This window comes from Dermacentor albipictus, chromosome 1 (genome assembly GCF_038994185.2).
Source record: "Dermacentor albipictus isolate Rhodes 1998 colony chromosome 1, USDA_Dalb.pri_finalv2, whole genome shotgun sequence".
In the NCBI taxonomy this organism is placed as follows: domain Eukaryota; kingdom Metazoa; phylum Arthropoda; class Arachnida; order Ixodida; family Ixodidae; genus Dermacentor; species Dermacentor albipictus.
The window spans coordinates 381,639,379-381,654,827 of NC_091821.1; the positions used below are offsets into that span (position 1 = coordinate 381,639,379).

At 43.2% G+C, this 15,449-nt stretch overlaps 1 protein-coding gene across 7 annotated transcripts in view; it reads left to right on the forward strand.

Moving 5' to 3' along the window:
• LOC135900308 (cytosolic carboxypeptidase 1-like) overlaps window positions 1-15,449 on the forward strand; it is a 64,297-nt gene that overhangs the window by 39,062 nt on the left and 9,786 nt on the right. For all 7 annotated transcript variants that reach the window (XM_065429778.2, XM_065429779.1, XM_065429777.1 and 4 more), the window contains 4 exons: window positions 815-971; window positions 3,180-3,388; window positions 7,500-7,626; window positions 10,855-10,926. In XM_065429778.2, the coding sequence (XP_065285850.1) occupies window positions 815-971; window positions 3,180-3,388; window positions 7,500-7,626; window positions 10,855-10,926 (565 nt within the window). The remainder of the gene's footprint in view (window positions 1-814; window positions 972-3,179; window positions 3,389-7,499; window positions 7,627-10,854; window positions 10,927-15,449) is intronic.

Here is a 15,449-nt window from a genome sequence, read left to right on the forward strand (position 1 = left end):
CGCAATAGAGGGCGTGGACCGTTTTGACTAAGTTGAGGACTCCGCGTTTAAGCACACGGCTGCCAATAAGAAGCAGGCTTTACTGCTGCGCTACTTTCTTCCAAATAAATAAAAACTTTGTGTGAAGCTTCAAGTGAGTATTTACTGTGCCACGACTGGGGCGCGATCACAGGTAATTGTTCGGAGCGCATGTTTGGTTGCACCGCACACGATTAACCTAGACCATGCCAACTTTGCGTGGCTGATGAAGTTGGCGCGGCCTGCACTAATTGCGTGTGGTACAACCGGCCGACCGCTCCTGGCTGACAAAGTCGGCACGGCCTAGGCCAATTGCGTGTGGTGCAACCAAATGCACGCTCCAAACAATGATCCTTGATCACGCCCTTGGTTCACTGATTGAATTGCAGAAGTTTTTTATGTGTTTTTCGCATTATTTTATGTACTTACAGAGTTTTGATCTTGTGGTGTGCATATGACTGCCATTTAGCTGTAAAATGTGTGAAGTGAATGAAAAGTTCACCATTGAAGTACATTTCAATAAGTATTTAAATAAATTCATCAATAGAAATTAATATGGAATTCATCAATATGGAATTCTGGCTATATCCAACTTTTCCGTGATCACCGCGCTGTTCGATATATCGAGATTTGATTGTACAAATATATGCAGTTAACATTATAGCTTAAACATTTTGCTGTCTATTGCAAACTTGTTATGGAGAATTGTGATGTTATGTGCACTCTGTTAGTGTTATTGAAGAACTATGTGTTACCTACAGCTCCAAGAAGTAACCAGAAACATAATTTTTTTTAGATTGGGCCATATGAGTACAATCTTCTCATGAGTCCAGACATCAACACAAGCCTCCACCATCGCTGGTTCTACTTTGAAGTGGCAGGCATGCGCAGTGATGTTGACTACACATTCAACATTGTAAACTTTGACCGCAGTGGAAGCCTGTACAAAGAAGGTAAGCCAGTCTTGCTACTGAACTGATCAGTGGCCTGATGGTAGGTGCTCTGGTAGCCTGGCACTTTCAGTTGAACTTCGATATAATGAATTTCAATTTAACAATATTTAAGATATAACAAATTTTTCTCTTTTTGTTAGTTCCATTGAACACTGTGTATTTATTTAAGCACTTTAATGAAATAATTTTGTTCTGCAGTCCGAATTTAATGAAGTTTACAGCTATTGCACACAGCTGGAACCTGTATGGTGGGTAAAAAAAGAAAAGCATCGCCAGACAGTCAATTAGTCATTTTCACTTTCACATGCAAATGTCACCAGTGAGAAAAAAAAATAAAAAACACTGACCCTCGAGTAGAAGATGAAATATACTGCTTCGCCATCTGTTGTGCTGGTATAGAAGCCACACTCAGCATGCCCGGTCTATGCTCTTAAAGACACGAGCAGCCAGTTGTAACAGAAAAATTCCAATTGGAATGAGCTCACATGACTGAAATGCGGCGACAACCCGTGGTGATGACAGCAGTATGTATTTTCTTGTCATTGCATTACGTCGTTATTGTGAATAAATATTAACAATGATGTTACAGTGAACTGGGCCTCGTGGCTTACTATACCATTATTGTAAAGAAACACAATGGTAGCCCAATGTTGGTGGGATGTGATCATGATGGTACACTTGTATATATATATATATATTTATATATATATGGCACCATGTACATACAGCTAGCAGTAGCATGCTTTACACAGAAGCAACCCTCAACGCAATCTTTTTCACAGTATGCCAATACTTCTGATTCCGTAATTAGTGGCCAAATTTCTTGCGACATTCTGCTTATAGAGGCTTCCTGACAAGGTACTCTGTATTTACCAAGACTGTCCTAGAACCTGTGAAGCAATTTTTGCTGCTAAAACACAGAAAACTCAATGTAATTAAATTTGTGGTTTAAATAACTTTTTTTGTGGTATGTGTGACTTCGCTATGTTGCATTTCGAGCACATTTATTTCGTTATTGTTAACCCTCTATTGAGGGTCATTACAAGAAGGGCATAATTAATAAAGAAAGAAAGACATTTAAAGAAAAGGTAATGCCCAGCTAAAAACAACAGCACAGTATCCTGAGAAACATCTCTAGACAACAGTTTGAAGTAACAGACATTACCATTTTATTATTACTATTAAATTGAGCATGTGCAGAAAAACTTCATGAGTATATGTAAACATTGTTTTGTGACTTCACACACCATCCCACACTTCCATAACCTAGCTGTAGACGTAGTCGTGTCGATGCCCCCTCTTTATACAACATCATTCATGGAAATATTATACCTTCTGATCTACTAGCTTCTGTTTCACTGTGGTTTCTGCAGAAGACCACCAAGGAACATAGGCTATTTCACGTTTCTGTCTCTTTCAGTAGACACTAACCCTCTCCACAGAATGCAAGATCTGTACAACTGTTGTTTTCTCCGTCTTGATATTTTTCTAAATGTATTGTCTTATTTCTGTTCCAAGCTTTGCACTTTCTCTCCTGATTTCTCATAGTTTCCCATCTCCTTTTGTGCATGTTCTCTCAATTTTGTGTTATTGTTGTATTGCTATTCATTACGTAGCTGTTTATTCCAGTGTTAGAATTTTTTTGCATTCTATTTTTTATCCCATAATCATATCCCATAATTGAATTTATTTTTTTTATCTCATAACTTTTACTCGTAGTTGTTCTATATTTTTACCATGTTTTCTTTTCTGTGCCCGAGCACCCAGACCTCAGTGTTGTTCCTGAGCAAATTAAATAATAATAATAATAATAATAATAATAATAATAATAATAATAATAATAATAATAATAATAATAATAATATATTATTATTATTATTTCATTTTAAAATTATTTTTAAGGGGTCCTGGCATAGGTTGTTGGTTCAGTACTGAGCTGCAGCAGCCTAATTTGAGTGGATAAGAATGCAGTGATTGCTGGTATACTTTGTACATCAAAAATGCCCAGGTGGTCGAGATTAATTTGGAGCCTTACCCTGTGGAGTCAGTCTCCCATGGCCTCGCTGTGACTTTGGGACAAAAAAATCCCTAGAAATTATTATCCTCAGTGTTGGCAGGTAGAGGTTGAAATAAAGTGCAGGCTAACATGATTTAGTGAAGACCATATATTTAAAATTTGGTATTGAGTTGCTGAATGTGCCATTCCAGGCCAGTGCCCCTTGCTGTTCTCGGTCAGGGATGCGTCCAATGGCCGTGGCTGGCGTCGTGTGGGTGGTGGCATCAGCTACCAGCGCAACCTGCACTGGCGAGCTGACAAGGGACCCCTCTTCACACTGAGCTTCACTGTCCGTTTTCCCCATGCTGGAGATGTGTGCTACATTGCCAATGGCTTTCCTTATGGTTTCTCTCTCCTTAAGGTAACTTACCATTATTTTTACTGTATTGGTTGCACTACATTGGTAGAAACTAACTTTAGATACGTCATATCCAGTAATCCCCGGTTGCACTGAATACCATCATCTTTCAGTCATTCTTGCCCATATGTGTAACTTAATTTTATCACGCTTAGGCCAAAGTAATTGAATACTTGGAACATAATTATTGTCAAATTCTCAGCTTTTAGTAGCATGAGAAAATAATCCTTTTAGATCAGTTGGCCATTTTCACCTGGGTGTCTGTTTGGGAATAGTGTAATGCAGCAAACATTTATAGTGTGAGGATATGGCAAGAAAAATTGTATGAATGCACTTTACATATCAGAACAGTCCTGCTCTGTGGCCATGGGGAATAATCCTGGGCTTAATGTGCAATAATCTAGTTCTAACACTTAGCAGCAGAGATAACTGAAAAGAAAAAATATGCGAGGCAAAAAATTTTTCTATATAGAGCTCTATATCATACATGTGTTGATCTTTATGAATTAGCAGCATGGTGATACGGAATGTATGCTATTGAAAGCTATTGCCACAGAAGTGCTGAAAAAAAAGTCACAGGCCGGCGCGGCACACGCAGCATAGTCACAGCGTAAGCTGGAGGAGCTTCTCCGTAGGAGCTACATTTTTGGCTCCGCATACTACAGTGTCTATGTGGCGAAGTCTCTTTGCATTGTTTTCACGAGAACGATCTGAATTGTCTGCCCGGCATCGACGGCAAGCTGTAGCTTGTGCTGCAGCTTGTCCTGCTCTCTGCACAGCTGTCTGCTGAGCCCGATGTTATCTGGTTGCAGCCGTGCACGTAGCTCTACGATTCACTTCTTCAGCAGCGGTTCGTATATTGCGAGGAGGTGCCATAACATTCCGAAGAATAAACGCAGGTATCCAGACTATGTGGCGAACATGTCACATACCTTGACCCTTGGCACAGTATGTTGCTGTTGATGATGATAATGATAATGATGGTTTGTTGGCATCCCCTTCGAAACTGGATGGTGACAAATAGTTACCTAGCCTGCCTGAGTTTACCAAGTCCAGCTACATGCAGCATCCAACTGCTATATGCAACTGCTACATGTCAGGACACCTGATGGAATATAACGGAACTGCAATGTAAAATTTGTACGTATTGACACTAGGCGGCATGCATGCCAAATGGCATGATACGATGGTAATAATGATGATGATTTGATGGCTTTTTCTTTGGAACGGGACTGTGAAAAACAGTAACCTAGCCTGTTTGAATTAATCAGGTATGCCATACATGTTTTTCTTTAATTTAAATTTATACATCACCGTAATCTTCTTTTTCTTCCTCAAACCTTCTTTAACTGCCTTACACCACTACCTGTGCATCTGCTACATGGTGTTCTACCTGGTGTAATAATATGCATTTGCAATGCATAAATCTGCACGTATCGATGCTACGTGGCAAGCATGTCACATTGCGTGTCTCCTCACACTCTAAAAAGCATTTATAAGGTATTTTTCTGCTGCGTGCTAGCAAGTGCTGGTGTGGCTCAGTGGTAGAGTAGCTGATTCCCTCGCAGCAAGCCCGGGCTCGATCCCGGCGAGACCTAGGTAATTTTTTCTTATTCCTGGCGATAGCTGCTATGGCCATTGGCCACCGACGGCGGTGGAAGCAGCAGACACCATCGTCACCCGAAATGGTTGTTGGAATGAGCACATAACAGCTTACACTGTAAAAGCACTCGTTAAGCAATTGCACATAGCTCATACTTCTCTTGCGATGGGTCTTTGTGGAGAGGTTTAGTGTGAAATCATTGTATTCTTATTTGTAACATTGATGTACCAGTTTGATATATTAATGCAATGTAATGCAAGTCATGGCTTTTTGTATGTGCATTTCTATGTGCTCGCAATGCAGTCTGGCTAATGAGATGAGCACTTCACATCACTTCCGTATGTTGTCTCAGTAACGTCAAAAACTCTGCCACATGTTTTACTTCAAAGGTTCTCTCTCACTTTAGTGGACACCTCACCTGTAGGTACCTAAACTTGCTGGAATAAAGCAACTTTTATGTGCTTCACTTGCGGAGGTTATTGCTACATAGTTTTACATCATAATGAATTCATGTTTAATCTTACCCTGTCTCTAAGTGGTCCATGCCAAGAAGTTGCTTCAGAGGCCAGGCAAACGAAACCTGTTTGCTAAGGTTAGTGAATAGCCTGATAGAGTGTGCTGTAAAAGTGCACATTTATTTGCTATGTCCATGTTCCACTTGAAGCACCGGTTGCCTTGTTCCTTAGAGGCGTGAAATGTTGGGCATGTGAGGTATTTGAGTACAAAACTTTAGGGCAACAACATAAAGCCATCAGTCTTGCTATATCTGTCCAAAAATTTATTTTCAGCTTCTTCAACCCCTCTGTGATTTCTTTAATGCTAGTGCGTCATTTTCAATATGGCAGCCTGTAGCCCAACACGAAAAATTGAAAGATTTACAGTTCTTGTGTTAGCTGATGACTGGCTACAGCGACTTGAAATTGTCACATTTATGATTGTGGCAAGGTCCTTTGTTATCAGAGAGCTTGCAGCTTCTAATCTAGATATACTAGATAGATAAGCAGGGAAGCCGCTGTCAGCAATCATTAATCATTAAGATGGCTGATGTTACTCTATCCAAGTGAAAATTATTGTCAATGACTATTCAGAAGGGTCCATTACCAAGTGGCTTTGGGTGATGGAGCCTGAAACCACACTTGTTGCACGCGAGGACATTAGGGACTAGTCCCCACATAATGAGATATAGGCAGTTCATATTCAAAGCAGTTGGAAAAAAAAGTAATGTTCACTCTGAGTGCTTGTCAAGCAAGCTCATGCACCTTGAGGAGCACTGCATTGTTCCTGACTTGTGGCTTCATAGTGGTCACAATTAAAACCATCTGGACTACGATGCATGAGTATTGCCAGGAGAACAAGAGAGAGGTCAATAGACAAACAGTATGTATGAGAGAGTAGCTGAGAGCTTCCATTGTAATAGCAATGGGCAATGTCAGAAAAGGCTGCGTGATGAAATCACGGAACCATTTTACTTGTGGTAGCAAATACTACAGGCAAGGCAACTAAGCCAGATTGAAAGCATATCCATTTACAGTAACATTGGGTGAGTGCAGAGAGAGTGACAAAAGTGGTAATGAACATTTAGCAATGTTCATTGCTTGCGCATTCTGTGCAATTAACTAGCTCATGCATGGTGCAATTTGTGTACAACGTGGTGCGAACTGCAGTACCTCGGCACCTTGTTAGTACTCACTGTTTTACAAGAAAGTATCATACTATAGTTACTTATGAAATTCCGTGGGCCAGTGTAAGCGTACACTGCAGGAACTTGGTGCGTACAAGCTGTAAAGACATATCTCTGCTTAGGCAATCTGCTAGTCTGGATAGTCTCATCCTGATTAATGTCATTGATGACTTCACCTTTCATCACACCAAAGAGAACCCCCAGCAAGATCTCTCTGATGAGCAGTGCCTACCAGTAATGCCTGTGACAAGCAAGGCCTACAGCGCAGGAAAAATCATTTTAATATTGATACTGATCCCCTCACCCAACAGGCATCTCTTGGCCAGTTCTTCGTTGCATCTGCGTCATGCTACCACATGTAGTCATGATACTACAAGTGGCTGCGAAAAATCCTCAGAGCTTTCACAAAATCTTACTCAAGTCACTACTAATACTAAGTCACTACCTGCAGTGCAGTAGATGATGGACAAAAATGAGGTGCAAACGTCTTCATTTTTTCTTTAAAACCATTCCTTTATCTGAAACCACCATGTTATTTTATACTTTTCACGCCCATTAGGAGTCCTTTTCGTTTTGTGCTTAGCTCTGTCTGTCTTTGGTTAACACAAAGGCATCATTTACTCCACTTAAAAGAACTACCCTAAAGCAGATCTTTTGGCTGTGCAAAAAAGCACAGCCAGATATCATAAGCTGCTAGGAGCCTAATTCGATTTATTCACATCTCTCTCCTGTTTGCTAGAGAACTGGCAAAAGAATCTGATGGCACTCATTTTCTGTACCTGAAAAACTGCTGTTGTCAAAACAAACATTTTCTTCTTCTACATGTGCAGGCACACCTTAAGCTTTGGCTCAGCTCGTATGACCGCAGCAGCATATTCCTGGAGCGACAGGAACTGTGCAGGACCATGGCTGGCAATCCCGTGCCTCTGTTGACCATCACAGCCCAGCCCCTGGAATGTGAGTCACTTGACAAGAGCATGGCAACGATCATACGAAGGATACTTGTACAATGCACTTCGATATGAAGGCGAGACCATTAGACTTGCAGACAGACACACAAAGCCACTTCGAGATGTGGTATCAACTGTGTCCTCATATTTCTACACATTTTGCCCGCAACACCATTTCAATAAGTTTAACTCTTTCCCTACCATGGGAAAAATGTTTTTTATACGTTATGCCAGATTTTTTCTTGTGAAGGAACTACTGCCCTCAATATTTTATGTAATTCTTAACAAAAAAAAGCAGAATGAATGAACTTTTCATGCATAAAAGTATTAGTAATGAGATATATGTCATAAAAAAGATATAATTGCCAGAGTCAAGATTGTGGGACGAAATTGAACAAAATTTGTAAAGACACTTGTATGTACTAAGCAAAAACATGTAAAAGAAATTATGAAGTGTACAAAAAGTGTTGCTGTTTAATAGGCACTATCTCTGAAAAAATGAAAATTTTTCATTGAACAGGTGTTCCACTACAAAAATTTAAGTGCAGGCACTGCAGTAGGATGTGCTGGACTGTGGCCACTGATGTTTCGTGCTGGCTTGTACTGTCGTTGCTGTCAAAGTCCGCCGAAAAGGCAGCATCCTCAGACTCGCTGCTGCCCAATCTATCGATACAATTAGTCGCAGATGCAGCGGAATAGCGAGATCTACTCCCAGAGGCAGCCATTTTTGCTTTCTACTTTGACAATGGTGAAACTGCATAGAAAACAAAAATATAGTTCTTTTCCTTCATTTGCGATAATGCAGTGTGTCCATGAGCGGCACAGAAGGTCTCGAAAGTGGCGTTTTAAACCATTGTTAGCAGGCTAACTATGCCCAATGGGCACGGTACGAAAAGAGTTAACCACAAGCAGTCCATAATTCGAAACATTTTCTAGGCTCGCTCATGTATAGGACACTGTTGCCCATCAGGTGAAATAGACACTGCACTTGAAGACTGCTGCTCTTTAACAATTCCTGTGATGAGGAGCTGCTTGACAAATGCACATCCACTCCACTGAATTCCAGCAGACATACGAAGCGCCTGGTTACAAGATGTTGGCACAGTAATTGCCAAGGGGCATTAGTGAAGTACAGTAACCTCTTTTGCTGAAGGGTAGCACTTTGTTCCAACTGGAATTCATGCGGAGTGTCAAGTGTAAGATAAGTTAATAATTTTAAAGAAAATAATATAAGCTCATTGATATATAAGCTGTTTTTCATATGTATGACACAGTTTTTGTACTGTATGTAAGGTGAGTAACAAGGGCATAAGCTAATGAAGACTTCGAACTATGTTACCGTACTAGGGACTATCCATGCAGTAATATGTTGTATTTTCCTGAATACAAGTAGCCTTTTTTTTTAATTGCTGTTAGTGCAACTTATACAGCGACGTGCTTCAGTGCATATTTTTGTTTACTTGCTTTCGAGACTTTGCACAACAGAATTGAATGCTTGTAGACGTGGATGCTATTTCATGTTACTGGGCCAGAGCCATAGGCTCTTGGCTTGATGCATAGGCAGCATGCAACATGGTGGTGGTGGTAACAAGTGCGACACGGGATCATTTTGTAGCTGACGTATAAGCATGGTGTAGCACCAACTGTGCATTTTAAAGATTGAATTAGATGCTATGACAAGTGCAGGCAAATCTGGACATGCCTGCAATGCATTTGAATAAATTTCTGCTTGTTTATGTTTGAATTTATGCTAATAGCACAGTCTGGCATGCTGCAGTATGCACCTTGTGAAAAAGAGAGAGAGAGATAAAACCAGTCAAGAGTCCAGTTGGCTATACTATGCTGGGGGAAAGGAGTAGGGGAATAGAAAGAAGGGAGAGAAAGAGAGAGATGAGGATAGAGAGAGGTGAGGATAGAGAGACACCCACGAACAGAGTCAAAGGTGCTCGCACAAGCCAGACATTCTCAGAAAGTATAGAAGTGCCTTTAGTGCATTCTGAGCCGATGATCGGTGGGGACGGTTTTCTAGTATTATCTGTCCACTCAGCAGACGATCATCTAGTTTCCTGAATTCATTGGTCATAGATTGTCATTGTGCTTCAAACTGAGGACAATAGCACAATAGGTGGTCAGTGCTTTTCTTGCAGCTGTAGACGTCACATGCAGGACTCTCAGCCATTCCAATGAGTGCTGAATAAGCTTTCGTGAAGGCAACTCCCAACCACAACCGACACAGAAGAGACGCTTTGTGTCTGTGCAGTCCGGCCAGAGATCTGAGTTGCAGCGAAGGGTTGAGTCTGTGCAATCTGGTGCACCTTGTATGTGTTCCACTCCGCTAAAGAGAGTGTGCGTCCTATAGAACGCAAAGCTGTCTCGCAGCATCTGTCCTTGAGAGAAGAATGGGGACGCAGCGGTCTTCTTGGTTTGACGTCCGAGATGCTTTAGCTGTGTCATCGTTTCCTATGATATTGCAATGGCCTGGTATCAATTGAAAAGTGATACCATGGCCTTTTTCTCTCAAGTGATGGATGAGTTCCACAATTTCGCATGTCAATTGATCGTGAGTTCCATGTCGGAGAAATTACTGTATACATTGTAAGGCCGACCTTGAATCGCAGAAGGCTGCCTATTTTTCTGCACTCTCTGTGTTGATCACATGAAATGCATCACAGTGATCTGCGAGCTCTGCAGCTGATATGGGAAGTCTGGAATTGTTGGGTTATTTTCCTTGTTTGTATTACTACAATGCCACCGGAACTCATGTAGTTGAGCCATCACCTTGTGAAGATGCGTAAAACCTCTGCAGTGACATTTAATTAAGCTGTCTCCTGTTGTGAATGGAGTTGAAAGTAGGAACTGAGCTCCAGCACTTCCACTCACTCACTCACTCACTCACTCACTCACTCACTCACTCACTCACTCACTCACTCACTCACTCACTCACTCACTCACTCACTCACTCACTCACTCACTCACTCACTCACTCACTCACTCACTCACTCAATCAATCAATCAATCAATCAATCAATCACTGATTGATTGATTCACTCATTTATTCAGCTATTCATTCACTCTGTTGTACAACTGCTTACACATAATTAAAAGTAATCTTACCCATGAAGCGTTCTTTCATTTAGTTTCTGTTTCAAATGGTACCTCTATGGTGCTGCAGTGCTCTCTTCCATTAAGTTGTGCACAGATGTTCTACCAACAATTTCCTTTATTCTGTGAACAGTATCCAGGCCCCACGTTGTGCTTATGGCTCGAGTACATCCTGGTGAAACAAATTCTTCGTGGATAATGAAAGGTGAGCATGAATCCGAGCATCTTCTGATGTTACCACCCCTTTACGTCGACTAAAAAGGCACCCTTTCCAGGAAGACATCTCTTTAACATGTTAGCAGTATACATTGTTAATCATAAAACACCCTGTACAGTATTGCTGTGCATTCCCTTCATCTTGAGCTCTTGTCTCAAAAAAGCCTGCCGACCCATTTTCATCAAAACTTGTAACGCAACAATGCCATTATGTTTCCTCTTTTTTTGAGTGCAGTGTAAGCCTTCATGTTGAAGGAATGAACAAATGATAGTGAAACAGCTTTTTCTTGGTTTGCACACTGCAGCTGTTTCTATGACTTCGTAGAAGACAAGCATAATGCAGTGAAATCTCAGTATAACGAACTTCAGGGGACTGTGGCAAATTGTTTGTATTCCGAAAGGTCATTATAGTGCAAGCCACAAAATTTCCCATTCTGTGTTTCAATTTCCATAGATTCCACCCAGCCTCGCTCCGCTGAAGCGCTGTATAGTAACCGTAGTGCATGCAAAAGATGCCAGGAAAACCACCAACAAGGAGGAAGCTCCGTATGGCCTCCAAGCTTCGTATGGCCTCCAAAGCAGTGTTCTTTTTTTGCCCTCCACATTCCTTGTCGCAGATGCTGCAACTGTCTCACTCAAGGCAGACACCTGAACTAATTTCAAAGCATAGGCATGTGTAAACAAGACTGTGAGGAAAGGGCGGGCTGTGTGGTGTCCACCGTGAGCATGGAGGTTACGCTGAAATAAGGAAGATAAGTGCCTTCGTTGCTAGGTGCTCGTAAAACCTAATACGTCATTGCCTCCGCAACCGAAAAAACAAGTCCCCTCCCACGCTTTTCTCCTGTCGCGCACAGTCTCAGGTTTTCCAAGCCCATGCGCCGTGCCTCCTCAGGCGCACGGTGGAAGGATATGAGAGGTGTAAGAACTGGCCTCCAAGCGAGAGAGGGCTCACTAATGGGCCTCTTTGATTTTTGGAGTTCTGGCAGCCCGCTGGGAGCCAGACGGCAGCCAGCTAGTTCCGGTTCTAACAGGAAGTCACGTGGGCTGGGACCCCATGACAACCCGAACCTGCCCGAACTTCGCAAAATCGAACGCCGGTACAGCTGGCCAAATGTAAACATGCTACCAGCATGGCAGCACCCGTCGAGGCCGACGCGCGCTCGGCGTAGTCAGCCCGTTTATGCGTTGCCAGCTTGAAAATATATAGTTGCATTCAGGAATACGATCACTTTCGCGCGACTCGGCGCAGGACGCGTACTCTGCCAACCTCGCCTTGCGCAGTGCAACAGATGGCCTCCGACGAGGCGGATGACAAGACGCGAAATCGTATTGTATACTCGAAAGCGATAGCTGGAGGATCCCTGCTCGCAGCGATCACGTCGACCACTGGCAACATTGATGAGTTTGCGTTGTGTCATCCCAAGACATGAAAAAGCAGGTTATCGGGTACGTCTCATACGCATAAAATTTCGCGCCGACCTGCTTGGGCTTCGATTTCAGAAAGTTTGTTGTGGCTGATGGTGCTTCTCATTTAAGGAGCTGGGGACGCGGCTGGCGCATGAAAATGCACGTCGCCTGTGACCAGCGAAGCGTTTCAAACGAAAAACAACATTGGTTGCAATCATGAGAGCAATAAGCCGATGTACGTGTGTCTAAATGTACCGAGTGCAATCAGTGTATTCTTAGATAAACGGCCTGCAGTTCGAACACATATCGGTTTCGAGCTGCCACCTAAGCATACGATGGAGAGACGAAGCGAACACGGGCTAACTGCAAAGCCTTTGCTAACTGCAGAGAAAGGAGAGATATACATACGCGAAATATGTGAAAAGGAACGCCACCAGAGAAAGACGAACCCAAAATGTACAGCAATGTGTGAATGATCGTCTACAACTTGTGTGGAACACGATGCAGATAACATGCTCGCATGAGAGCGCGGTGCGCTGTTCACCGCCGCGAAGAAGCAATCAGGGGACACATAGGCACACACACAAAAGCTTCAAACGGTTCACCACGGCTCGTATCACGCCGCTTCGCGATGCGGAACAGAGCGTTAGCACCTAAAAAGATAACGCTAGAAGTAAGGAAATCTGAAGATGACCGTAGACAGTTGGCTGAGCGAGGTAAATTTAAGTCCTCAAGCGCCCGCGTTGCAATCCGTGAAGTCCCCGTAAAGATGGCGGCGAGCGCCCATCGCCTCTTTTAGTCATCTGCTAGCCGGAGAACTTCCAGAAAGCAGCCAGACCAAAATCGTCCTGGCAGGTTCTGGCAGCCCGCGGGTAGCCAGAACTGTCCAGCGCGAGCAAAACGAACACCCGGCGGAAGTGCGTAGCGCGGTGGGCGAAGCAACCCGAGAAAAAATGAAGACGCTCTGGCTGGCTCTGGCAGCCCGCGGGTAGCCAGAAGTGGAAAATCGAAGAAGCCCAATGTTGTGCACTTTCTGGGAGTGATGGCCCAGGAGAGCAGGGGCCATCTGTTCTGCTCTTTCCGGCTTGGTTTATGTGCATTAGGAAAGCACACCCAAGTATAATAAGCAATAAAAGGCATTTCGAAATTAATTTTCATGCATTTTCTTTCTTTTTGAGTGCTGGTAATGAACTGTCTATACCACTAAAATTGTTCGGGGCATATAAATGGGCATCAACAAAACGTGAAGGTATCCAGACCGCTGCTCCATTCAGTGGTTGAAGGAATCGACCCAGAATTCAGATTGCATGCACTGTTCAGACGGTCACTGTCTTTAGTGGGAAAAAACAAGGGCTTTTCCTCGCACAACTTGTGCCTCGTAGTACAACGCGGAACAAAGCATTTTTACCCCGTTAAGCACTAAATAACTGAACACATTTCTCAGAAAGCACGCATAAAAGGACCACGTGGTCTAATTTTTACATTAGCTCAATGTAAACGATGCCCCCTCCCCCCCCCCCCGCTCCCCCATTACACGCAGGCCCGGAGTACTCGCAACATCCACCGGCTGAGCACCAGAAACTATAGAGCTGTGGAGATGCTCTCTTCACGGCACCACCACGCGGTTCATACACCTCTCATATTTCTCCACCGTGTTCAGTAGCAAGATGCAGGGTGTCCGCTTTCTATGCCATGTCGTCTGCAAGCCTAGCACTCCGGTTGAAGTGAAAGATACACTAAAACCTAAGAATCCTCGAAATTTAGAATATTAATTCGTAGTAATGAGTCATTGTTAACATGACATGGAAATTGAATGACGATTGTTATTCTGAAAAGGTCTGTATTCTGAAGTTTGCAATACTGACACATTATTATGTTGAAACTATGAGCAGTCAGTGCGAGATTTCTGAAAAGTTCTTTAATCTGAGGAGTTCGTTAATCTGGTGCTCATAGTAACAAGGTTTCACTGCAATATGCATGTTTCTCTTTGGTTGCATTTGTAGCCTTTTGGCCATTAGGTGTCTCAGTGCTTGCTTCTATAAAAATATGCTTTTGCAGTTCTTATTAAAGGGCCCCTGAAACAGTTCGGACAAATTTTGTAGACATGTAGGGTACAGCTTATGTAGAACATTCATTCGCATCACAGTTTAAGTGAAGCATTATGTATTAATGGAGCTACGAGCAATTACAAGTTACCCTCTTCCCTAGCCATGTCTTTCCTCCTCAACTCGTTCGCCGAGTGATAGGGGCTAAGCTCCGCCTGCACTGGTTCTGCGTCATGATGCGACGTCACATCGTCCACTTCCGGTTGTTTTGGAGCCTGCCCCCGCCCGTGCGAAACCTCTCCGCTAGCCACTTGGCCGTCGAACCCAAGAGAGAGCTATCGAAGCGACGTGCATTGTGAGCATTCTGTCGCAGCACTGAACGTGTCTGGTATTCCGGTAACCACACACTAGCTGAACGTTTCGATGGAACGGTGGTGGTATAAAATTAAGCTGATGAAGGAACTTTAGCGTATACGTACGTGAGCTGCCTGATCAGTCTCCACGGTCCAGCCACCTGTTGGCGCAGAGCTTAACCAGCCAAAGAAAGAGCTAATATTGCTCTTACCATGTCTAAAACGTTTTAAACATTTACAAAAACAATGTGTTAACAATTACACTCCTGCAAAAAATTTACACCAGCAGCAAAGAAGAATACATTTTGTTACTGCTACTGTGTGTGGTTGAGCTCTATGCCACCAGGTGACTGCACCTTGCAGACCATTCACATTTGCACTTCTGTTCATCCCGTGAAATGACATGCAAGGGGACACGGCCAGGCCCTGTCCCCTTGCGCTTGCATTTACCCTAACACCGGACTCGCGAAACACTATTGTGTTTGTAATCTTCCGGTGTAAAGTGACAGCCGCAATCACGCAAATCCTGGCGTCGATCGGATAGCGGCAGTCTGATGCGCTGCAGCCAGTCCGCTCGTCTACTGGCTTGCCGAGGGACACGATGTCACAGCTTGACATATTGCCAGTCGCTACGTTTGCAGTCCACAATGCAAGAAAGTCTAATCAGCGCTCGCGAAAAGACAGACCGACACTGACGGTGGAGCTCT